Source organism: Cicer arietinum, chromosome 3, assembly GCF_000331145.2.
Source record: "Cicer arietinum cultivar CDC Frontier isolate Library 1 chromosome 3, Cicar.CDCFrontier_v2.0, whole genome shotgun sequence".
NCBI classification, from domain to species: domain Eukaryota; kingdom Viridiplantae; phylum Streptophyta; class Magnoliopsida; order Fabales; family Fabaceae; genus Cicer; species Cicer arietinum.
This window is the reverse complement of record NC_021162.2, coordinates 60,248,529-60,273,415: the sequence shown is the minus strand read 5'-3', so window position 1 is coordinate 60,273,415 and position 24,887 is coordinate 60,248,529. Positions and strand designations below refer to the sequence as shown.

The 24,887-nt window shown below is 33.0% G+C and overlaps 2 protein-coding genes across 2 annotated transcripts in view; both read right to left on the bottom strand.

Moving 5' to 3' along the window:
• The window catches only part of LOC101506272 (calcium-dependent lipid-binding protein-like), a 12,348-nt gene extending 4,078 nt beyond the window's left edge, over positions 1-8,270 (bottom strand). The window contains exons 1-5 of the mRNA XM_004492600.4: positions 7,927-8,270; positions 7,694-7,825; positions 6,551-6,652; positions 6,266-6,316; positions 123-243 (exon numbers count right to left, since the gene is read on the bottom strand). Coding sequence (XP_004492657.1) covers positions 123-243; positions 6,266-6,316; positions 6,551-6,652; positions 7,694-7,798 — 379 coding nt within the window. The 5' untranslated portion in view covers positions 7,799-7,825; positions 7,927-8,270. The remainder of the gene's footprint in view (positions 1-122; positions 244-6,265; positions 6,317-6,550; positions 6,653-7,693; positions 7,826-7,926) is intronic.
• A 1,483-nt stretch (positions 8,271-9,753) lies between these two features.
• LOC101505964 (early nodulin-like protein 18) lies at positions 9,754-10,951 on the bottom strand. Its single transcript, XM_004492599.3, has 2 exons — positions 10,679-10,951; positions 9,754-10,500 (listed from the first exon to the last, which is right to left on the bottom strand). The coding sequence occupies exons 1-2, from the start codon at positions 10,884-10,886 to the stop codon at positions 10,064-10,066; spliced, it is 645 nt and encodes a 214-aa protein (XP_004492656.1). The 5' UTR covers positions 10,887-10,951; the 3' UTR covers positions 9,754-10,063.
• Between the last annotated feature and the right edge of the window lie 13,936 nt (positions 10,952-24,887).

The following is a 24,887-nucleotide window of genomic DNA, read 5'->3' as shown; positions in this document are numbered from 1 at the left end:
AGAATAACAAACAAAAAAATCCCTTTTTCCAACTAGGTGTGGATTCGGATACTTGGACCAAACAACACCATAATGTGCACGCAGGAAAAACAATGAAGAAAGGAATCACTGTGGATCGGTACCTTCAATTTTTGGTGCGACATTTCCGAGGGACAGCTTACTGAACTTCAATGAAGTAATTCCAGGAGGTCTGTACTCTTCTAATAGTGGTTCGACAGATTCTCTTATCACCATAGTTGCTGCCTAAAAAAGAAAACACAAACAAAATCAAGATAATGTCAATTATTTAAGCAATGTATGAATACCCCTCCAAAAGGAAGATTAGGAAGAAAAACCACAGTTGAAAGGTCTCCTAGAGCTTGAGCAAAAGAGAATTTACGTCAAAGAAAAGCAAGGTGTCTATTGCAAACAACATACTGTGTTTTTAGAACATACAGTGTTTTCAATGAAAAAAATGCGTTGCTTGCTGCCTTAAGACCAAGGGGTCACAAATTCTAGTTAGTTACAGAAGCAGCCTCTCAAATAAGGGAAAGGTTTCATATACCTCTCCCCAGTCCCAACAATGGCGAGAGCCTTAAATATTGAGCCATTCTTTAAGAATAAGGAGGTGAAACCACTCAGGGGTGTGATTCAGGATAAGTAGGACTCATCATAATCATAGATTACAGTACTGTTCATTTCAGCATATTAACTACATGTGTGTAAAAAGGGAGAGCTGTGATATTGTTATAATCATGTCAACAACAATCTCAACAATTGTTAGAATCATGTCAACATCGATAGGTTTGTTCATGTTCTCAAATCTCAGGTCTGTGACTTCGTTTATGCTGGGAACTATTGACCTCCTTAGCACATGAGGCCCGTTGGGATTGTAGATGTGAGTCAAGTATTGCAACTTGTGTCTAAGGTTAATGTTTTATGCACTACCAAGCCTTGTCATTCATCGGTTGCGTTTTGGGTTTTATCAATCAATCGCAAAGAGACAACCACACAATGTAAAAATAGATACTAATACTGAACTGTGATGCAAATCAATCAATACAGAAAATCATTTTCTGATTAGATTCTTTATCTCTTTTCTCATCATAAATTTTATCATAAGAATCCAAAATCTAATGCCTCCCAATAATCAATGAATAGATCTAATCTACTCTTTCTCTCTCATTCAAACTGAACAATTGGGGTGTTAGAAACAATGTAATTCATAGCATAACAAATAAACAAACTGTTAGAATTCAAAGTATGATTTATTATTCTTTGAATGTACAACTTCCTAGGTTCAATGGTAGAACTTCTAGTCAAATACAAGTTCCTAGTATTTGAATGTAATTATTGTAACCTCATTATAAATAGAAGATGTGTGATCTTGTTTGAGACACACAAGAAACACATAAAACATATTTTACATGGTCTCAAAGCAGTGGTTCATCCTAGGGCTGCTCTCCCTTTTCTAGCTGTGCCATAACCCTTCCATTTTTTTTTCTCTTCAAAATTTTGTGTTCCAGCTATGCTTTACCATTCCAGTTGTGCGTATACTGTTCTAGTGCAACCCACCACCACAGACCGCCACGCCGCCAAACTCCGACGCACGCGCCACCTCCTTATTCGCACGTGAGACCCACGTGCCTCTACCAACCCCGCGCGTGACATACCTTTGGCCACCAACTTTTCAACGCCAGCAGTCGCTCAGTGCCTTACGGCACATTCCGAGGTCCTTTTCATCTTTTGGTGATTTTTCAACAACTTTTCTTCTCTTTCGCCTAACGTTGATCGTCATGTCCGACACCAAATCTGCTGCTGCCTCCTCTTCCGTTTTCAGTTTCACTACACTTCCTTTGATCCCTTGCGAAAAATTGGTAGTTGCTACCAATTACGCAGGATGGGCAGCTGCTTTTGAACTTTGGTTTCAAGGACAAGGTCGTAAAGACCATATGCTCAAACAGTCCAAGGATGTCACTGCCAAGGATCAAGACAATTGGAAGCGGATTGATGCCTCTCTATGCTGCGTTCTTTGGTTTTCAATCGATGTCAAACTTCAATCTCAGTTTCGCTCGTTTAAAACATGTTATGATGTATGGGAAAGGTGAAGAAGACATACTCCAATGATGTTAATCGTTTATACGTTGTAGTCTCTAATCTTATTTCCATGAAGAAACAAGAAATGGATATCCAAAGCTACATAGGTAAACTTGATAGTTTGATTGCTGACTTTGATGCACTTATGCCCTTTACTGACGGTGTTGAAACACATGTTGAACAATGTGGATAATTCTTTATGGTTTTGGCCTTTGTGGGTCTTACACCAGATCTTGACTCTGTTCGCAACCATATTCTATCTAGTGTTATTGTTTCCTCATATGAAACTGTTTGCGAACAATTACTATGTCTTTCGGCCCCTTCAGCTCTTACTCTAACCCTTGTTTCTCTCATTGTGTCAGTTGAATCTACTGCGCTCGTCTCTAATTCTTATCAACGAGGTGGTAGAGGAGGAGAATATAGACATAATTGTGGTCGAACTCGATGCAACTATTGCAACCGTTTTGGCCATGTTGAAGCACAATGTCGCACCAAAGCTAATCAACTACAACCCAGAGTCGCCAATGTTGCTCAAATTGAGGTCTTTGACACAAGTAATCAAGTCACGCTTTCTACCACATAGTATAATGAGTACATCAAGTTGAAGGCGCAAATGCAAAGTACCACAGAAGATGCCTCTGTTGCTCAGATCAGAAATCATATTGCCTTTGTTACACAATCTTCTTTACTTAGACCTTGGATACTTGACTCAGGTGCCTCTGATCATATGTCCGGTAATAAATTGTTTTTTTCATGTTTGACTTATATGGACATACTACTTAGTATTACTTTGACTAATGGGTCACAAACCAAATGTCATGGTATTGGCCGAGCAAATCCCCTACCCAGACTCTCTTTGGACTCTGTGCTTTATGTCTCTGGTTGTCCATTTAACTTAATATCCATCAATAACTCACTCGTACCCTACCTTACTATGTTACATTTGCTAATGGTTTTGTTCTTGTGCAGGATCGGAGTATTGGGACGCCGATTGGAGTAGGACATGAGTCTCAAGACCTATATTACCTTTCAACACCTACAACGCCTATTGCATGTTCCGCTGTCAAGTCTCCACATATTATCCATCAACATTTAGGCCATCCTAGCCTTCAAAAGTTGCATCTTATGGTTCCAAGTCTGTTAGAAGTGTCTACCTTAGAGTGTGAGTCGTGTAAGTTCGGGAAACGTACTAGGAGTTTATTTCCAGACATAGTCAATAAAAGAGTTGTGTCTCCTTTTGCTTTAGTTCATTCTGATATTTGGGGTTCGAGTCGTGTTGTTTCATATTTTGGTTTTCAATATTTTGTTACATTTATTGATGATTTTTCCCAATGCACTTGGATATTTTTAATGAAAAACCGCTCAGATTGTTTTCTCAATTTTTCAAACATTTTGCTCAGAAATAAACACACAATTTGATACTCAAATAAAAATATTGCAAAGTGATAACTCGCACAAATATTTGTCTACGTCTTTTCAATCTTTTTTGACTTCACAGGGTATCCTCCATCAAACTTTGTGTGCTCATACCCCTCAACAAAATGGTGTCGTTGAGAGAAAGAACTGACGCTTGGCGGAAATGGCTTGTACCATGCCCCTTCACAATAATGTACCTCCTTGTTTTTTGGGAGATACAATTCTCACAGCTTGTTACTTAATCAACCGCATGCCTTCCTTTGTACTTGAAAACAAGGCACCACATTCTATTTTGTTTCCTCAACAACATATTTATACCCTACCATTTTACATCTTCGGGTGCACATGTTTTGTTCATGGCCTCACTCCAAGGAAAGATAAGTTGGCTGCAAAATCCCTTAAGTGCCTTTGTCTCAGCTACTCTTTCTACATAAAGGATATCGGTGCTATTCCCCAGATCTTCAACGATGTTTTGTCTCTGTCGATGTCAATTTCTTTGAGACTTGCCTCTTCTTCTCTCTACTGCAGAAGAGTTCAATGATTCTGGTTAGTCACAATCTATCTCTCAAGAGGTCCTTAATCTCCCCATTGCACTCACCCCTGTCTCTATTCTCACTTCTGTCTCTAGCACCACCCTACGCACCTACCAACGGAGGCCTCATCCACCACCTGCTCCTCAAGACTCATACCCTACTCTACCAAACTCTCACTCTTCGCATCCTACACCAAAGCTACCCATTGCTTTGCATAAAGGTAACAAGTCATCTCGAAATCCTAATCATATCTATGTTTGTCATTTGAATTATAATCAATTATCTACATCCTATTATGCTTTTGTGGCTTCCTTGGGTTCTGTGTCCATTCCGAAAACTACAGGAGAAGTTATGTCTAATCCTGGTTGGCGACAACCAATCATTGATGAAATGACTGTTTTTCACTCCAATGGGACATGGGATTTAGTACCTTTACCTAATGGCAAATCCATTGTGGGGTGTCAATGGGTCTATACAGTCAAAGTTGGGCCTGATGGAAAGATTGATCGCTTAAAAACTCGTCTTGTGGCAAAAGGATACACACAGATCTTCAGCCTTGACTATGGGGATACCTTTTTGCCGGTTGCCAAAATCGCACTCGTCCAACTTTTTCTTGCCATAGTTGTTATTCATCACTGGCCTCTCCATCAATTAGACATCAAAAACGTCTTCCTGCGTGGAGAGTTACAAGAGGAGGTGTATATGGCACAACCACCAGGCTTCACTGTTAGCGGTACCTCTCACTTGGTATGTCGATTACATCGATCTCTATATGGCCTGAAACAATCTCCCTATGCTTGGTTTGGGAGGTTTAGTACCGTGCTACAGGGAATATGGTATGACTAGATGTGAAGTTGATTACTCGGTTTTCTTCTTGAACTCTTCACCGACCACTTGCATCTACCTGCTTGTCTGTGTTGATGACATCTTCATCACAGGTAACGACCAGGTTGGCATTCATCAGCTCAAACAACATTTGTCTCAAAATTTTCAGACTAAAGATTTAGGGCCGCTAAAATATTTTTTGGGATTGAGATTGCTCAGTCTAAGACAGGTATAGCAATTACTCAGCGGAAATATGCCATTGATATACTTGAAGAAACAGGCATCCTTGATTGTCGCCCACGTGATACTCCTATGGATCCCAATGTCAAGCTCCTACCAGGTAAGGGGGAGCCATTGCAAGACCCTAGTAGATATCGACGACTTGTTGGCAAACTTAATTATCTTACAGTAACTAGACCTGATATTACATTTGCTGTAAGTGTAGTCAGTCAATTTCTGAATGTTCCATGTGATATTCCTGTAAGTGTAGTCAGTCATTGGAATGTTGTGATTCATATTCTTAGGTATATCAAGAATGCACCAGACAAAGGATTACTTTATGAAGACAAGGGTAACACCAAAGTTGTTGGCTACTCTGATGCTGATTGGGCAGGGTCACCATCAAATAGAAGATCCACTTTTGGGTATTGTGTCCATGTTTGAGGTAATTTGATATCGTGACGGAGCAAGAAGCAAAACTTAGTCGCAAGATCGAGTGCAAAAGTAGAATATCGTGTTATGGCTGCAACGGCTTGTGAACTTACATGGCTAAAACAGTTACTCAAACAACTCAAGTTAGGAGATGTCAACGTAATGAACCTAATTTGTGATAACCAAGTTGCACTTCATATTGCTTCCAATCCGTCTTCGATGAGAGAACAAAACACATAGATAACGACTCTCATTTTGTAACAGCCAAAGTTCTTTCCGGAGAAATCACAACTAATTTTGTTGGTTCAAATGATCAATTGGCTGACATATTCACTAAGTCACTTAGAGGTCCTCGAGTTGAATCTATATGTAACAAGCTTGGTGCATACGATATGTATGCTTCAGCTTGAGGAGGAGTGTTAGAATTCAAAGTATGCTTTATTATTCTTGGACTGTACAACTTCCTAGGTTCATTGGTAGAACTCCTAGTCAAATACAAGTTCCTAGTATTTGAATGTAATTATTGTAACCTCATTATAAATAGAAGATGTGTGATCTTGTTTGAGACACACTAGAAACACAGAAACATATTTTATACAAACTAATTTAATCATGCATAAAATATAATAACATACTACAGAAACAAGGGAAACATAGAGATCTAACCTAGAAAATAAATCTAGTTGGAAATCAATAAACATCACATAAACTGTTTTATATTATTATACAAACATATAATATAATGCGCATGCAAGTTTACTCACATCTGCCACAAATGGCCACAATTTGGACAACTGCTTGTTTAGCCATTTCACCTGAAAAAACCCATCAAGCAAGGGTCATACACTGCTTTTGCAATCCATTTTTTCCTTAAAAATATAGAAAGGGTTACAAAGAAAACAGGCATAGCATATGAAGTATGAAACAATAGAGTTTCTAAATTTAAATTTATCATATTCATTTGATCCATTGCAAATAATATGACAGGATCGTTTGTAAAATCATTTCAGTAAAAAATAAAGTATCATAATAACAGATAATAATCACACCTGCTCATATACAGGGAAAGATATCCATTCAGGCAAATTTTCACCACAAATTTTCTTTAAGTCTTCTCTGTTGAGAGATCCAAGAAGTTTAATGTCAATTGCCTGCAGAGAAAAATAAATAGTGTTGAGATAAGAAGAAAAAATAAATATATCCACAAATTAAAACACGACATTTTCATGTAAAATATAATGGCCTCGGCTCACATGAGCCAACAATAATAAGATATCCTTGTTAGTATTGTAATATTTAACATGATAGGATTCCTTGCACAATGTCTGAAGTTTGAGTCTACTGAATGGAAAAACAGAGTAGGCATTGGAGAGCTTTACACCTTAATTGGCCCACCCAAATTAACTAGGACTAATCGGGGTCAAACGAGATTTTCGATTCGAAAGAGTCTAAGACAAAACAGATAACAAAGTGGAAGAATTGTAAGAAATCAATATTTTCTTTAAAATTCCAAATTTTGATTTTACAACTATTCAGTTTTCATTACTGTGACATAACTATAAATTGTGAACTTCATCGAAGTCTCCTGCAAAAGTGTTCCGTTGGTTCTCTGCATTTAAGGTAGTAATTGATTGCATTTCTCTGAGAAAAACGAGGCCGGTAGTAATTGATTGCATTTCTCTGAGAAAAACGAGGCCAATTTCAGCCCTCTAACAAAAGACATCAATTCTTGTAATATGATAAATCATCCCCTTTCACTACAACCCTATCCAGTGTTTGATAGAATTGCAGTCTATGAAACACTTACACATACACTGCCACGAGGGGTGTGTCCCAGTATCGGACACAACACCGACACACCGATTATATTCATTTAATTCATTTTCTCAAATTATTACCGATATTGACCGGTCATTGTCATGTCAAATTATTACCGATATTGACCTGTCAATGTCATGTCCGGTGTGCGCATCAGTATCCTTGTTTCATAGCTAATAAGTAAAATTGCACTATTAGATCATTGGTTGTTCGAATCTAATGATTTTCAATGCATGAAGTAGTAATGAAGTATGATAGCATTCACACACTAATCACATCTTAATCCATCAACTTTATTTCCACATTGTCAATTCCAAGAAAATCAATAACATTGATCAACAAAACCCAATATTCAGGACAATGTATCATCATACCTTTGCAATTCGTCTGGCGCTTCGGTAAGCCATCATTTTCTCCCACCCAGCCATCAATGCAATGCCAAATACTATCCCAATAAAAATCCCAAAAAACAAACCCATTTTCCCAGATTCCAAACACCGCTACACCTTCAATCACAATATTGAAATCAACAAATCAAAACCACACGAAAATGGAATACAATTCTGCAAATCAACACAAGAATAATGAAGCTATAATAGAAACTTACAATGATGTTTAAGAAAAAGATCAGAAAAGGTCAAACGAACGATAATTGGTAAAATGATCGCAAATGTGGAACTGAACAAAAAAGTATAAGTTTTAATTATTTTTCCTGTTTTATAAGTAATGTAATGTAATGTAATGGGATTCTCTTTCTCTCTCTCTAACTATATGAACTTGGAAACTGTAATCTTCTTTTGTTGTGTGTAATGTAACGTAGATTTGAGGGATTGATGAAGGTTCTTTGGCTCTTCCGCTACAAGTTTGGAATGGAAAGTGTTGAAATCGTTCACCATGAATCAATCACCCTTCACCGTTGCGTATTTTTGGGCCTTTTCACTTTTTTCTTTTGTTTTTTCATGTGCAAGTTTCACTATTGTTATGTTAATTATTAATTAAAATTAATATATTATCACTTGAACAAAAAGAATTAATATATTAATGTTGACCGAAAAATTAAACTAAAATGCAGTTTCGGTTCTCATTTTATCTTTATAATTTTGATATCTTATTATTTTTTGGCAATTTTAGTTTTTCACTTTTTATCATTTAAGAAAACATTTAAAACAAAAAAAATTATAATTTTAAGGAAAAAAATAAATTTTTTTAAAAATTTATTTTCAAAGATTATTTTAGTGGTATTATAAAAATTTAAATTTTATATTATTTAAATTCTTAAATCATTGTTATATCACCAAATTAAAACACAAATTAAGAATGAATCAAATATCAGTAATTTATTTAGAGGAATCAAAATTACAGATAAAAAAATAGAAAAATTAAAATTATAAATTTGATAAAATAAAAAAAAATTAACTCCATTTGACCCAAAATTAATATATTAGTTATTGACTAATTAAATATTGTCACATTTTTTAATAATAGATTTATCAAAAATACTTATATGAATTTAATTTATGTGTACTATGAAGAAAAACTTTTTTTTTTATATACAAGAGAAAAAATGTATATGGAATCAAATCACAACTTATCAGCTAGGTTATGAATATATTTTATAAACTAACATTTACATAGTAACATAATTTGACGGATATGTAAACAAATTAAATATATTAGTATATGACAATCAATTTCATTTTATATTGATAGTATCAATATGCAATATTCTCATAATACAAGTGCAACCATAACATTCGTAAAAAAAAGTGTGTTCACAACATTGTATATAAAAAAAAAGGTGAAAGAATAATTTATTCAACTATTTTTTTTAAATGATTATTATAAATTTGTTTTAAATAATATTTCTTTTATATCTTCTATGTTATTGACATTAAGAATTTAAAGGAGATTCTTTTGTTACACGTATATTTCTTTAAATACAATGTACTTTTCATAGGGATTAGAGGGTGGTCCTCAAGAAGATCGAAAATAAAGTATCAAAATGGTGAATAGTTTGAATTAATGGTGGCAACTTTAATACACACTGGTTGGAGACACGTACTAATACTCTTCGACCACTATGCGGGAAAAAATATATTTATACCTTTTCAAAAATACTCTTATCATGAATTTAATGAAACTCACTAGCATAGAGAAAATTGACTTTCAGAAAAGTTAAATCTTTTAATAAATTAGTGAGTAATCGATAATTATTTCATGAGTAAAAAAATCAATAATCATTTCCTTTAACTCAATTACAAAGTTTTTAAATTCACAAACCAAATTAAACATTTCCACATAATTGAGGAAATCTAAAAAAAAATAAAGTATTTTTCTTTTGCAGTTAAACTAAATTTTTATCACCATTCAAAAGAATAGTATGTAAATAAACAAAGAAAGGTAAAAAAAAAAATCTCACCTCAATAAAAAGATATAAAGAAAGAAAAACTCACAAATAAAATAAAATACCTAATATAAAAACTAAAAACAAAAACAAGTTCTGTTAAATGATTCTCTCGCAGTATTAGTACATCTGAACTGAAGACTCTGAACTAATCTGTAATCCAATGTGTCTGTCTATTCATGAATTTTGATTCGGTGCAGTCACTACTATCAACGGTTCAAATCTTAAAATCGGAAAGTTTATTTATTAAAAATTATAATTTGCTTTAATATCTGAACCGTGGAATCATAATAAGACGGCCTAGATGCGTGCTGCATCTAATCCAAAAGTTGTGTGTTCCTCACCAAAATTGCAACACTAGCAGTGCCGCACCCAACCCGTAAATGACCACGCGCAAGTCAGCGCTTCTCGCAAACCCGCCACTGTTTGGTGGCTGCGCCACCGTAATCGGCGGAGACTGAGCACTATCTGGACCAGGCGGCTCGATGTACGGCGGAGGAGGTGGCTGATTTAGACTCGGCGGCAAGCCGAGACCATGCTGGACTTCGATCTCAAATGCCAAGCCGTGCTGACACTGGACACCTTCGTTGGCGTCAGAGAAGAAGTAGTTGGGTCCCACAATAGTCAACGGAACGGGAAAAGTCAACGATTCGTTGAAAGGATAGCTTTCACTGCTGTAGATGAACGTGTCGTTGTCGGAATCATCGGTGGTGCAGTTCAAGTAAGATGTCTTGTTGTATGTAAGAATCACACTCTGGTTCGAATTCGTATTGAAAACTGACAAATTAAATCAAAAATAGAAAATATTATTAGGTTAGATTTTGCGCTAATTGTTTAATTAATTGATCTAATTTCAATTAATTAATGGCTTCAATCTAATGTTTAAATTCGTAGTGATGTTCGGTAACGAATTTATTATCAAAAAATAAAAAAGATCAATAGAGAGAGAGATTACTGAGATAATCGCCAAGGCTGAAAGTTTGAGTGGAAGCCCAAGAAGAGTAATTTGTGGCGGATGTGTTGCTGGTGGCATTGAAAAACCATCCGGCGGTGCCGCCTACCGTGTGATTACGGTAACCCGTTGCTGCAGCGACGGCAGAGATGGTGGTGAATAGGACAACTACCGTGATATACGGCGCCATTGGCGGTGATCTGCTGGCCATTTGTGAGGAAACGTTGTGACTTTTGCTGATGCGATTCGACTTAAAACGTGAATTTCGTTGAATGGGGATTTTTTATTTATATTCTCTAATTACATTTTGGCTTTTTTAAAAGAGTTTAATTATGATGTATTATGAACTCAAAATTAACTATACATTGTAATTATTTATAGTTATATGAATGCAAAATTAACTATACATTGTAATTATTTATAGTTATATGAATGCAAAATTAACAATACATTGTAAATATTTATAGTTATGATTTTAAAGATAATTATAATAAAAATTAAATATGTTTAATTATTTAACTGTTGAAATTGACATACGGATCAATAGTGTAAATGAATTAATAGAATTAGTACATCTATTTTCATAAATTCACGAAATCAATAGATCTAATTTAAAAATAATTATTTTTGGTATCTTTCCTAGAGTTTTGAAAAAAAAAAATGATAATATGATATTTTTTTAAAATATGTTGCATACGATTTTATAATATAGAATTATATATATACATTAATTATTTAAATATCATCAATTAAATTATAGAAAATAAAAAATATTCAAAATTAAGTTTTTATATGATTTTATTGCAATTTCGTAGGTGTTAATCATTTTATATCAATGTATCATATGATATGTTATTTAAAATGTTTTATATTGTCATCTTTTAGTTAAAAAATCATAATAAAAAAACAAAGAACATCAGATTTAAAAATAGGGGAACCGATTTTGAGAATTGTGTCACATGTTAAAGTTAAAGAATGAATGAATAGACAAATTAGACAAATCTCTGAAATTGTAAGCTTCCTTCAAATTAGTCCTCAAAATTTGTAAATTGGCTAATACATCATTAGAATTGTAAAATATTAATCAAAATAGTATATCCGCAAACTTTGATCTCACATCATTGGTAGATATTTTGATGTGACTGCATAATTGAATATATGACTTATCCACGTTGATCTCACATCAATGTCATCTTCTCGATGATAAATTTTTTGATAAAATTTTGTTATTTGAGACATAAATTTGTGAGTAATTATAATTACGCATGAGCTAATTTCCATGAATGGGTTTTTTACTAGAAATAACTTATAACATTTCATTCATGATAATATGTTAAATGCAATCAGGGACATCAATAAAGAAGTGGAAACTAACTAAAGATGTGCCCGCCCGAACAAGAAACTAAACAACCACATTGACTTGTCTCCTAATAAACTAAACACAGAAATTTATATAAAAATTAGAAAAAAGACATCTACAATAATCTATAATAACACTAAATTCAATGACGTTTTTATGTAAACTATTGACATAGTTCATGAACCTAATTCAATGCATAAAGCATGTCGGTCGCTTCGCATATGTCAACATAGCAAATATGTGACTTTTCATTTTTCCTTGGCAAGCACAAAGTTTCGTTCATCGTCACGGATACAAATTCTAATACCTATTCTATTTAATGTTAGAGAAAATGAAGCATCGACGTTGCATTTGTATCGACCTATAATCGGTTTATATCATATTACTCTACTGTTGTTCGTGATATTGTTGTTGTATGTGACACTGTTGTCCAGATAGAATTCTAGTCATTTAGCATGTAAAGCGCGCGATTACTTACTAAAGGGAAAATTGTTTCTTGTGTTAATATCTGCAAAATTTTGAAGCAAATTGTTGCAACCGAGGGACTTGTTGTTGCACCCGCAAACACGTCAGCTTTGAGCCTTGTAATATGCCAAATTCAGGAAGCATGATGACATTCGAACAACAAATTATTATTGTTTTCAACTGAATATGCACATAAAACGCAGTCTGATGAACACTAGATAACACACACTACAATCTGTGGCGCGTGGAAGACAATTGTGACATGTGTGCCGCAACAAATTCTTGACTTTTAGAGGAACTTTTAGTTTCCAAATGTGATGCCAATTCCCTACAACTCTAAGGTCAGTTGTGTAAATTAGATGATTAATGCAAAAGCAATAAACACTCTTGATCAAGTAGGAACCATGTTTTTCTTCTTTTCACATGCGTTTATCATCTTGCATTGATGGTATCAGCGGAGTGCGTATCATAGCATCAACTATGTAACCATGGAAAGTTACTTTAATTAGAAATGTGTTCCAAAACTTAGAATAAGTATTAATAAAATTAGAAACACATAATTGAAAGGCTTAAAAATATTTAAACGCTTATGAATTACTCGATTGTCTAACAAACAAGGAGAATTCCTGTAACGCCCCGGATTTTAATCCAAGATATTATTTAAAAATATTTATTTTCTTTCAAAAATGACATTATTTTTTTTAAAGTAGTTCATCATATAATCAATAAAATTTCTCTAGTAAATAGTTTGATTTCATTTTAAGAAATAACACAATGCAATTTATCGGATATTATTACTTTTGCAAGGACAATTTACTAATTGTAGAAAATGTTCACTTAAAAATAGAATGATTCAAGTTTTTCCTAGCGGAAGGACCCCGCCTCCACATTTCTATTTAAAATCGACAATAAAAAGTAAATAAACTTAAAAATTGTAACACATCGGTCTTATCACTACAAACATTATTATTATTTTATTAAAGTACCCCTTTTCCCCGCGCGTGTGCGCAAGCAAACGTTATTCATGCAACTCTTCGAGATCGTTAGTATATAAATATTGGTGTAAGAGGTCAGTTCATCCCACGACAAAATTAAACCAAATAATAAGTTAACAACCATGAAATATAAATATAAGATTTTTTTGTAATAAAAGATTTAGAGAAATTGATTTTTATAATTCGCAAGGTGTATCAAAAGTTATAAAATGTATCTAAATAACTCAAGTAGTAACTCACCTTAGAACAAATAATTATATAAAAATAACAATGACAATGAAATGTATGCAAAGCGTGCATGTCATAAACATATATGATTCGGATATAGCCAGCCACTAAGGCGTCCACACAGAAGTCACCCATATCAATGGGGAAAATTAAATCAGCCACTAAGGCGTCCACAAAGATGCATATGGTATGTCATGACAATGATTATGATGTTCGAAATGTACAAATCACTAGCCAGTTAGGTAACCACAAAAAAAAAATCATAACACAAATAACTAGCCACTTAGGCAACCACAAAGAAAACTATTCAAACCACATATCATTAGCCACTTAGGCAACCACAAAGACAAATTATTCCAGATTGGTTTTTTTTTTAAATTACATAAAACATCAAGTTTACGTTATCATGGATGTTCATAGTTAGAACTCAATAACTTCAACACATCAAATGTGAACAAATATCTCAAAATCACTACGTGTTATTGATAAAAATTAAAACTCATATCACTAAGAATACAATAACAACATAAATATCATTCATTTTACTATAAAGTTTTTCGCATTCTAAAAATGAACTATTCATTAATGCATTCAATAATCAATTTTCTCATATTTTTAAGAAAATATAAAATTCTCATCAAATTCATCAAGACACATATATTGTTCATAAAAGTCAAGTTTTAGATTTAAAATACTCAAAAGTCAAGAATTAAAATCAAATACATCATAATAAACATGTTAATAATTATATCATTATAAAAATTATAACTTTATAATTAAGTACTCTAAAACATGTATGACATTAAACATTTTCACTACAAACATATTGATCAAGGTATGATAATAAAAATATAACTCTATAATTAATTTCATCAAGATAGAGATATTACTCAAAAGAAACAATCAACGCATTATAGTTAATTTCTTTACGACGAAAATAAAATCGACCTTTTTCTTTTAATACATCCAGATATCATATCAATATCTTACGAATCGTTAATTTAATATCTAGCCTAACTCTGCATGGGGAAAAACCCTTACTTCAAGTGCTTTCCTTTCAGGTGACACTACAAAGCCCTCAAGAATCTCACCAAGATGAAAAAAAGTTTATAGCTTCGATCAGAATGCGAGGTAATGTAAGGATGGTTGTTTGAGTGACTTAGAAAATATTTGAGATAAACGTAATGTTGGTAATGGCGTGTGAGTGATTATGACTTATTTTTCTCTACTGCAAGTTTAATTGTGTCCTAAGAAGGAGAGGTGTATGTGACTAATAAAGGGGGCATAGAGATGATATGAGAGAATAAATAATTCTCTTCATTGAGTTTAATTGCACACATGAATAAGGAATTAAATTGGAATAATGTCATTCAATGACCAACCGTTAAGAATTAATTGGCATTCATGTATTTATTCTTGCTAGTTACACATTTGAATGGACAAAATATTAAATAAATGTTATTAAAATAAAATATAGTTATAAAAATAGTAGTCTGGGTGATTCAATTTTGACTTAGTCAAAATTGGCTTGGTCATTGTTCACTCTAAGACATATCTTTCTACGAGTTTTAATTAGTCAATAATAAAAATTCCAATAATAAATTATTTAATATAAAAATACTTCATCAAATAGTTAGACATCCAAAGAATAATTATCTTACTATTGTCACACTAAATTAATCAAAAAGGATAAACAAGACTAAGAATTTTAAATTAATTAATAAAAAAAAAGAGGGTGTTACAATGCCACATAGGTATGGTTTTTCATATGCCTATGCTCCATCTTGTATGTGCATTAATCAGATATTTAGCACTTTATAAGCTCCTCCATACAAATCTAGGACTGTGACCAATTTTTGAATTGAGGAAATCAATAAGTGGGAAATACTTGTCTTTAAAAAGTCGAAAGGTAAGACTATGAGGCTTGGTAATAAAATTTCAACCTTGGACAAAACATATCAAGGTTAAAGGCATTAAGATTCTTAAATCCTATTCCACCAAACTGTTTTGGCATATAAAGTTTGTCCCACGAAAGCCAGTGCACACCTTTTGCTTGAGAGCTCGAATGTTCCCACCAATAAGAGTTCATCATCTTTTCAATCGCATCCCCTAGTGATGATGAAAGGAGAAATACACCCATAACCTATGATGGGATAACTTGATGAACCAATTTAAATAGTACATCATGCTCAACTTTCGTCAAGCATTTACTACTTCAGAAATTGATCTTGCGCCATATACGGTCTTGAATGAAGCGAAAAATAACTTTTCTACTACGACTGACCATAGAAGAGATGCCCAAATATTTTCATGTACATAATACAATTTTCACTCCCAAAGTATAAAACATTTGTTGCTCCATCTCATTAGGGACATTTCTACGCAGTTAAATTTCATATTTTTAAAAATTTATCGCTTGACCAATCGCCAACTCGTAGGTAGTAAGAATACTCTTCATAGTCAAGACTTCATTATTATTAGCTTGGTAGAAGAGAAAATAGTTGTCTGTAAACAACAAATGTGTGATAACAAGAGTATTTCTACAAATTTTGGTACAATGAATATCACCTCGTGCTCCAACTTGTCGAATAAATGTTGAAATCCCTTATGCACAAATAATAAACAAGTATGGGGGGAAAATGATGACAGTGAGGGAGACCCCTACCTGGAATAACCGACTCGATCACATCATTACTTACAAGAACTATATAATCTATTGTTTCAACAAAGAGCATGACCTAAGAGAACCATCGAGGAGAAAAACACATCCTCAACATAATCTCACGGAGGTAGTCCCACTCAATCCTATCATATGCCTTGCTAATCTCAAGTTTAAGAGCCACGTCCCTATTATTACCTCTAGTTTTTTATTTTAGAGAGTGAATGACCTCAAAAGCTATCAATGTATTATTAAAAAAAAATTGATCGACCTAGCACAAAGTCAGATTGAGCTTCAGAAATACAATTGTCCAAAACTCGTGTGAGTATGTTAGCCAACACTTTTGTAATCATCTATAGGGCGTCGATTTTTCATAGAACTTTGTACCTCACCAGAGCAATGTTTTTCATATTAAGAGTGGATGGAAAATTACTTATCATAAAACAAGAACAATATTCCTGAAAAATTTCCAAACCACACATGAACCAAAAATGTTGATAAAAACCAAGATTAAAACCATCAGTTTGGGATATTTGTTTGAATTCATTAAGAACATAACATCATTAAATTCCTCTAACAAGAATGGTGCAATAAGTAAATAATTATCAGCTTGAGAAATGGATATGTTCATAGCTTGAAGAATTAGTTCCCGAATACTGGCTTATTTTTGGATCATAATAGTAAAATAGTTATTAACCATTGTGCATAGCCCCACTGCGTATGTGACCTAGTGACCATTAAATCCTTTAGATGGGGGGATGCAATTGACGTTTCTTCTAGATGACGCTTGTGCATGAAAAAATATGGTGTTTAAATCGTCATTACGAAGCCAATGGGACTTCGCCATTTGTCTCTAAAAATGATCATCTTGAACCATAAGATGAGCTAACCACTTCCTTAACAAATACATTCATAAACCAATGTTGGTGCCATTATGTTCTCAATCAATGCATTCAATAACAACTGAGACCACATTTCATTAGCCATGCAACGATCATGGAATTCTTTCATCGCTCAATCGGTGTCAAGGCTCTTAAACCAAGTAAATGGGCAACCCTCCATGTGTACATCAATTAGCCTAACGTCTAAACTTGCGTCTATTGAACAATTAATATGTCATGAGGCATGTTCCCTATGACCCTTCTTTTTTGAGGCCGAAATGATATCGTTAAAATCCTCCATAATACATTGTAGTAAAGAGGTAGGTTGAGTGAGATGATATGTGAAATTCCAATAATCTCTTCTTCTCCTACTCTCAGGATACCCATAGAAACTTTTCAAACACCAAGTGCTCATACTGCTACCCACAATATCAACATTTATATGGTTTGACAAAAAAATTGATAATAGAGCATTGTAATAAGGTGCGCCGAAATAAGGCGATCCCACCGCTCCGACCTTCGCAATCGACATAAAAAACATTGATCATCCTGATACCCTTAAAACATATTTTAATTCCTCAATTTTATTATAGTGGACAAAAGCATCATACTAGAAGATTGTGTCAAGATTGAAGGACCAAACGAGGTATTTTAACTTACGAATTGCACTCAGGTTATCTAAACCTTGGTAATTTCAACTATCGATACTAATTTCTTGTGGGAAACCTGATCAACATGTCCTCGGGTCCTTCCAATACATTTTTTTTCAACAAACATGGGCTTAGATTGCAGGGAAACAATATTCACTTAGTGTAAACATCCCTGTTATTGCATCATCAATAACCATCATTACATGGTCTGCTTCAACCTCATAGTGCACATCAGCAGCTTGTTATGATACATGGTTGCCTCAGCTTGTTCAGCTTTGTTAGAATCCCCGATCCCATGCGAATTAAACTCGCCAGTAGAGCATATGAATGTATATTCGTTTGGGTATGCAGTAAACAATAAAGCGTATAGATTTTATGATCTAAATACAAAAGTGATCATAGAGTCAAAAGATGTTGACTTCTATGAAAATAAATTCCCTTTCAAATTGAGAAATAGTGGGGGTAGAGAACCAAGTCACATTCATGTGACAAGAAGCACTGAAAGCAACAAATAAGGCGAAACATAAACTCAAAAAAGTAAGAGGTTATGAGTTGCTAAATATTATGGACCCGAATATACTTTCTATAATTTAGAAGAGGATCCTGCAAATCTTAAAGAAGTTTTGACATCATTGGATGCAAATTTATGACAAGAAGCTATAAATGATGAAATGGATTCTCTAGATTCTAACAAGACCTGACATTTAGTAGATTTGCCTATTGGTTGCAAACCAATAGGTTGTAAATGGATCTTGAAAAATAAACTAAAACCTGATGGAACAGTTGATAAATACAAGGCACACCTTGTAGTCAAAGGTTTTAGACAAAGAGAAAATATATATCTCTTCGACATTTTTTCACCAATCACTAGAATAACATCCATTAGGGTACTCATATCACTTGCGGCTATTCATAATATGGTGATACACCAAATGGATGTTAAAACAGTTTTTTTAAATAGTGATCTAGAAGAAGAAATCTATGTGGAACAACCTGAAGATTTTGTAATTCATGGACAAGAAGATATGGTCTATAAGTTAGATAAATCTTTGTATGGTCTTAAACAAGCTCTTAAACAATGGCATGAAAATTTTGATAACTTGATTATATGAAACGAGTTTAAAGTGAACAAAGTGAAAAATGTGTTTATTATAAATCTGAAAATGGCATTTGCACTATTATATGTCTCTATGTAGATGACTTACTCATATTTGGTTCATAATGTGAAATCGTCGCTGTGTAACAACTTTGAATGAAATACCTCAAAGAAGCGAGTGTAATCCTATGAATCAAAATTACTAGGTTAGAAAAAGGAATGTCTTTGGATCAGTCTCATTATATTGAAAAGACCCTAAAGAAATATAAATACTTTGGTCGTAAACCTGCTTGCACACCATATGGTCCAAGCGTAAAACTTTTCAAGAACACAGGTGAAGGTGTTAGACAAACTGAACATGCGAGCATCATTAGCAACCTCGGGTATGCCACTGAATGTACTAGACTCGACATTGCCTACATCGTAGGACTATTGTGCATGTTTACCAGTAGACCTAGTGTCGAGCATTGACACGCTATCAAAAGAGTCATGAGATACCTAAAAAGGACCATGAGTCTCGAATTACATTATCAAATATTTCATGTCGTTCTTGAAGGATACAATGTTGTTGATTGGAACATTTTATCATATGACTCCAAAGCAACCAGGGGCTATATTTAGTATATTTAGTGGTGGTGTATCTTGGAAATCGAAGAACATACGATATTGACTTAGTTCACTATGGAGTCTGAAATGATAGCACTAGTTACTACTAGTGGATAAGCGAACTGGTTGAGATGATTGCTAGTTGAGATCCCTTTATGGGAAAAAGCTATGACAGATGTGTTTTTCCACTACGATGGTACTACAACTATTGCGAATATTGAAAATTGTTATTACAACAGTAAGAGAGGACAAATTCTTCGTAAGAACAACAATGTTAGATAGTTACTTTCTAAATGAGTTGTTATAATGGATCATATACGCACTGATGAGAATTTAGTATATCCTTTGACGAAAGAATTAGCTAGAGAGAAAGTCCTAAATATATCCAAAAGGATGAGACTAATGTCCATAAAGTCACTCATAAGGGTAACCCAACCTAAAAGACTGGAGATCCCAATAATTAGGTTCAATGAGTGATAACAAGTCGTGAAGTGATATGAGATGAAAATTCTATTATAAATTAGAAAAACATGATTCCTGAAGTGACGATAGGATGAGGTAATATAAACTATTAATGAGATCTATACTCTATGTGGAATGGAGTACCTAGCTACAAGAGTACTCTTGATAGACTCACCTATGTGAATGTGGAAGTGCGACCGCTTTCTATGTGATTTTGAGAAGAATTCCTAGAGCATTCACTATATTGGGATAGACGTGCAGAGCCATAAATGCACGGGCTTTTGAGAATACACTCTATGAAAAAGTTGTGTGTGAGTTTGATGTCATAAATATAGTTCAAGATTACGAGTCACTCTTGTTGAATATGAATCTTACTTACTATGCAAATGTTCAAGTCAAGAGACACCTCTGCTTATGTGCAATCTTATAGAAGCGTTTGACGCTACTTCAGAAACATTTTTTTAATTCAAGTGGAGGATTGTTGGAACATAGAGTATGTTAATGTGTGAATCTAAAAATTGTTGAAGTCCCACATTGGAAAACTATCATATTTTGAGTAGTTTTCAACTCTATAAATACTAAAGTCCCACATTGGATAGAAAACATATGCGAGTTTGCTTTCATCACTATATAATGAGTTTTAAATTCTTGTGATAAGTACGCTAAAGTTGGATGCATTTCCTAACTTTCTCTTTTCTCTCTTTTCTATTCTGCTCGACTTATTTTCGAGTCACTTCTCCCCTTTCTTTTTGTCCCTTTGATATTTATGAGTGGTTTTGTACTGTTGTCCTTTCGATTCTTTGAGCGGTTGTTATGTTGTAGTCGCTTCATCTTTTAGAGCGGTTGTTATGATGTAGTCATATCGTTTTTTAGAGCAGTTGTTATGTCGTAGTTCTGTCGATTTTTGAGTGGTCCTAATATCACAATCCTTTTAGAGCAGTTTTTATGTCGTAGTTCCGTTAATTTTTTAGTGGTCCTAATACTACTATGAGCGGTTTTGTGTCGTAGTCTTTTGTAGCGGTTTGTGTGCTGTAGTCTTTTAGAGCGGTTTTTTGTTTCGTAGTTCTGTTGATTTATGAGTGGTCATAGTACCCATATTGCGAGTGACTTTAATCGTCATGTTGAGAGTGAATTTAACTGCCATATTGATGGTGTAATTCTAGAATAGTTTTCTACGGTGTAGTGGAACTCCGATACAGTGAATCTGAGTTGTTTTATCCTATGAACTTCGTGGTTGATAGTTTGCCTTGCACAATTTAGGCAGTGCGGTAAAACATCCTAAATAGAGTGACTTAGTCTGCAACTCAACCCAATAATATCTTTGGTGACATAAATTGTGATTTTTAAACAGTTTTCTGAAACTAAAAAACAACAATAATTATGAACATTGACAACATCTTCATTCATGCTTAGGGTCGCGTCGACAATAGGTGTAGTCATCAGTTTCACATCGTTGTTGTTTCGCAACCACTTGTGATATCAAATATGAAAGAATCAAATATTAAATTAACACGTCACATCATAATTTTCAACAATAAAAATTTAAATATAGATTGTTTTGATTATTATTTTATAATTTCAAATATGTATTTATCAATTTACAAAATTTAAGCTTAAATTGATTTACGTTTACAATTGTAAAAATCGCTTTATCTATTTATTCGTTAAATAACCAAATATAATATGTACCAAAATAAAAAACAAATGTAACAAATTGCTATTTTCATAGCAAAGTTTATACTTTTTTTCATCTCTTGTTATACGCAATATTTTAGTAACCAGCTCGAACTGGTGAGTTAAACCGGTTGGTATGCAAATCGGTGGTATGTTCAGGTCGAGATGGCTATCAGATTGATCATGCATACAACTTTCAATTAGCCTACTAATTATTAACCTCAACTCACATGTTAGAGGGGTCAAATTTTTTATAGTTTAAAAGACCTCAACTCATATGTTAGAGGTAGTGTACCATCTCTAAAATAGTCATATAAAACAACAAGATCAGCTAGCCCCCACATCCATTTACCACAAGTATCAAGGTCTTGAAAAAGAAACAAATATTTTGCATATATAAGGGTAAATTTTTTATCAACTAGTATGATACACCCTACCAAATGAAGTAGGTATGTTCTCGTTGCACAATCGCCCCTTCACGAAGTTGCTTAAAAAATATAATTTTCAACCACTCAAAACTATATGAAGCACCTTTATTGATCCTAGTTTCAATCGCATTTTCATCATGATCAACTCTCAATAACTCAATGACAACAACAATGGCCAAATCTTTATTCCCATTAGCGGGAGGTGTGAAAAACTCTTCATAAAATAGGATGTCCAAAAGACCCCTAACGTCATCAAGAGTAATAGTCATTTCACCAAATGACAAGTGAAATGAGCTAGTCTATGCGTGTCATTTCTCAACAAAAGAAGATATCATATTACCGTCAACCACGTGCAAACTACATTGTTGCAGATGACGTAATCCAGACGTAGCAATCCAATGATCTATCTAAGCAAATAATACGTATATGATATCAATGAATTTGTCTTGCTTTTTGTCATTTGAAACAACTTTCAAGACACGTTTATCCTGTTTAATTAAAACAACACACAATAAATTATAATATAAATATACAATTAATTCATTAAACTCTAATGAACTATCCTATAAATATATTAAAATATACATATAAATTATACTATAATAAGCTTCGTATAAACTAAACTATACATATCTTGCATTTGAGTTCCTAAAATCAGTTTTGTAATAAATTATGCAACAAATATATTAAAATATACATATTATGCTATCAAATAATATGTAATAAAATAAATTATTTACTAATTTGTCTATTCCACACTTTAACTGCAATGTGGTGCTCATAGTCCTTAAGGACGAAAAGATTGTAAGGACATCTAGAAAATGTAGGTTGTTCAGGTTGCTGATGGCGATGCTCGTGTTATGTCGATGCTATTGATCTTGTTGATCATTAAACGCAAGATCTTACTCAAACTCAAATTAAATATTATAATCCTGTTGCCGCATCTTGTCGTTTCTCTTTCTCATTTTTTGAACGAAAACTCTCCTATTTGATTGTGTAGGAGGTCGAACTCGAGAATGTTCAACGGTGTTTTTTTGCTCATTTGATCCTCACTGAAAAAAATTGAATAAAAAAAATGTAAAAAAAAGTTACAATTTTTTTTTTAAAAAGACATTGTTATGAAAATTTCAGTGACAAATGAAATTTTTGTGAGTTTCACCGAAAAATTGAATTTTCCGGTAGTTCATTTTCAATGCCAAAAACTTCGCTTTTGAGATTTTTGGGAGTTTCAACTAGAAATTTTAAATTTCCGGTATTGAAAAACAACTATAAAAAATTTCAAAAACGAATTTTTCAATATTGAAAATGACTATTGAACATTTTATTCCTCTAGAAATTTTCGGTAAAGATATTTTATGAGAAAAAGCTTACATTTTTTGAAAAATTAAATTATGGATGTACGATCAATTTTTTTGAATTTTACAGTGAGGTTGAAGATGTTTTGATAATTTCAAGCTTAAACTTTTTAAATGGGAGGTTATAAATTTAATTGGAAGTACAAAATACAACACTGGAGAAACCAAGGATACAATAAAAAGTAGCAGCCAAAACAAAACACATTGGATCACAAGTCCAATCTTTTAAGTCTGTATGAGTAGCTTTTACGAAGCAAATTAATTAAGCTAGTAATAAATACAATATTATATTCATCTAATATTTATCTGTGTATTGAAATCAAGACTATTGTGTTAGGATACCTTTGTGATGTCAAGTTAGAAAGTGTTTGGAATAATTACAAAAGCACATTTATGATTAATATAATTTTTATTTTTAGTGTGTTTTAACCACGTAGAAAATTTGACAAATTATTTAAAAAATAAAGTATTTGAAGAATTTATTCAAGTCTTTTAAAATTTTCTTCCAACGTATGTTTTTTAGTTTCTCAAATTAAGGGGATTTTAGATTATGATGAAAAATAAACACCTCAAAGTCCTTTTATCTCAAAGGAATTTTGTATGCAAAGAAAAATAAACTATTTAAAATTCTCTCCTCTAAAATCTTTCCCTTCCTTACATCTCATTCTTCCTTTTTAAAAAAGTTCTTTTAACCCTTCCTAAACTCTGAAACAGACCCATAACGTTGTCGTAGAATCCGCGTAAAAAGTATATGAAAATACTAATGTTTAATAAAATTGACACTACACATAAATGATCTTTGTTTCAAAAAAAAAGTTAATGAAGAATGTAGATCGCATCACTACAATTTGAGTTTAACTAAAAGTGGTTTCTAAGTAATATTTTACCTACGTCGTCAAAGTGATTTCTAAATAATTAAAAAAAAGTGATTTTTTTTCTCATTCTTTAATATTCTCAAAAGCATTTAAATATATCAAAATTAGTCGATCACAAAGTACATAAATATGAAGAAAAAAAAAGGTGCAAATCAATATTAAATTAGTAGAACAATATCAATTTTATTAAATGGCTTTTATTTAGCCTTTATAGCAATTTCAATCCACAGCCGTGCGTTTTTATTCTTGTATAGACTTTATTAATTGTTTTTATTTTTTAATCTTTATTCAATTGTATTATATTTATATATATTGTCAATTGTATTATATCTATATACTGTATCAAGTCAGTACTTTAAATATATATCAATAAAAATTTCCATCTTTGCCTTCTCCTTTATTTCGCCAATACAAAATATACGTCCAAATTAGACAATACAAAAAAAAAAAAAGAAAGAAAGAAAGAAAACCTGCAAAA

Excerpts from the sequence above, each read along its gene's own strand:
- LOC101505964 (XM_004492599.3), bottom strand. The coding sequence starts at position 10,886 with ATGGCCAGCAGATCACCGCCAATGGCGCCGTATATCACGGTAGTTGTC. Across the intron at positions 10,501-10,678 it reads CAGCCTTGGCGATTATCTCA|TTTTCAATACGAATTCGAAC; the intron begins GTAATCTCTCTC and ends TTAATTTGTCAG.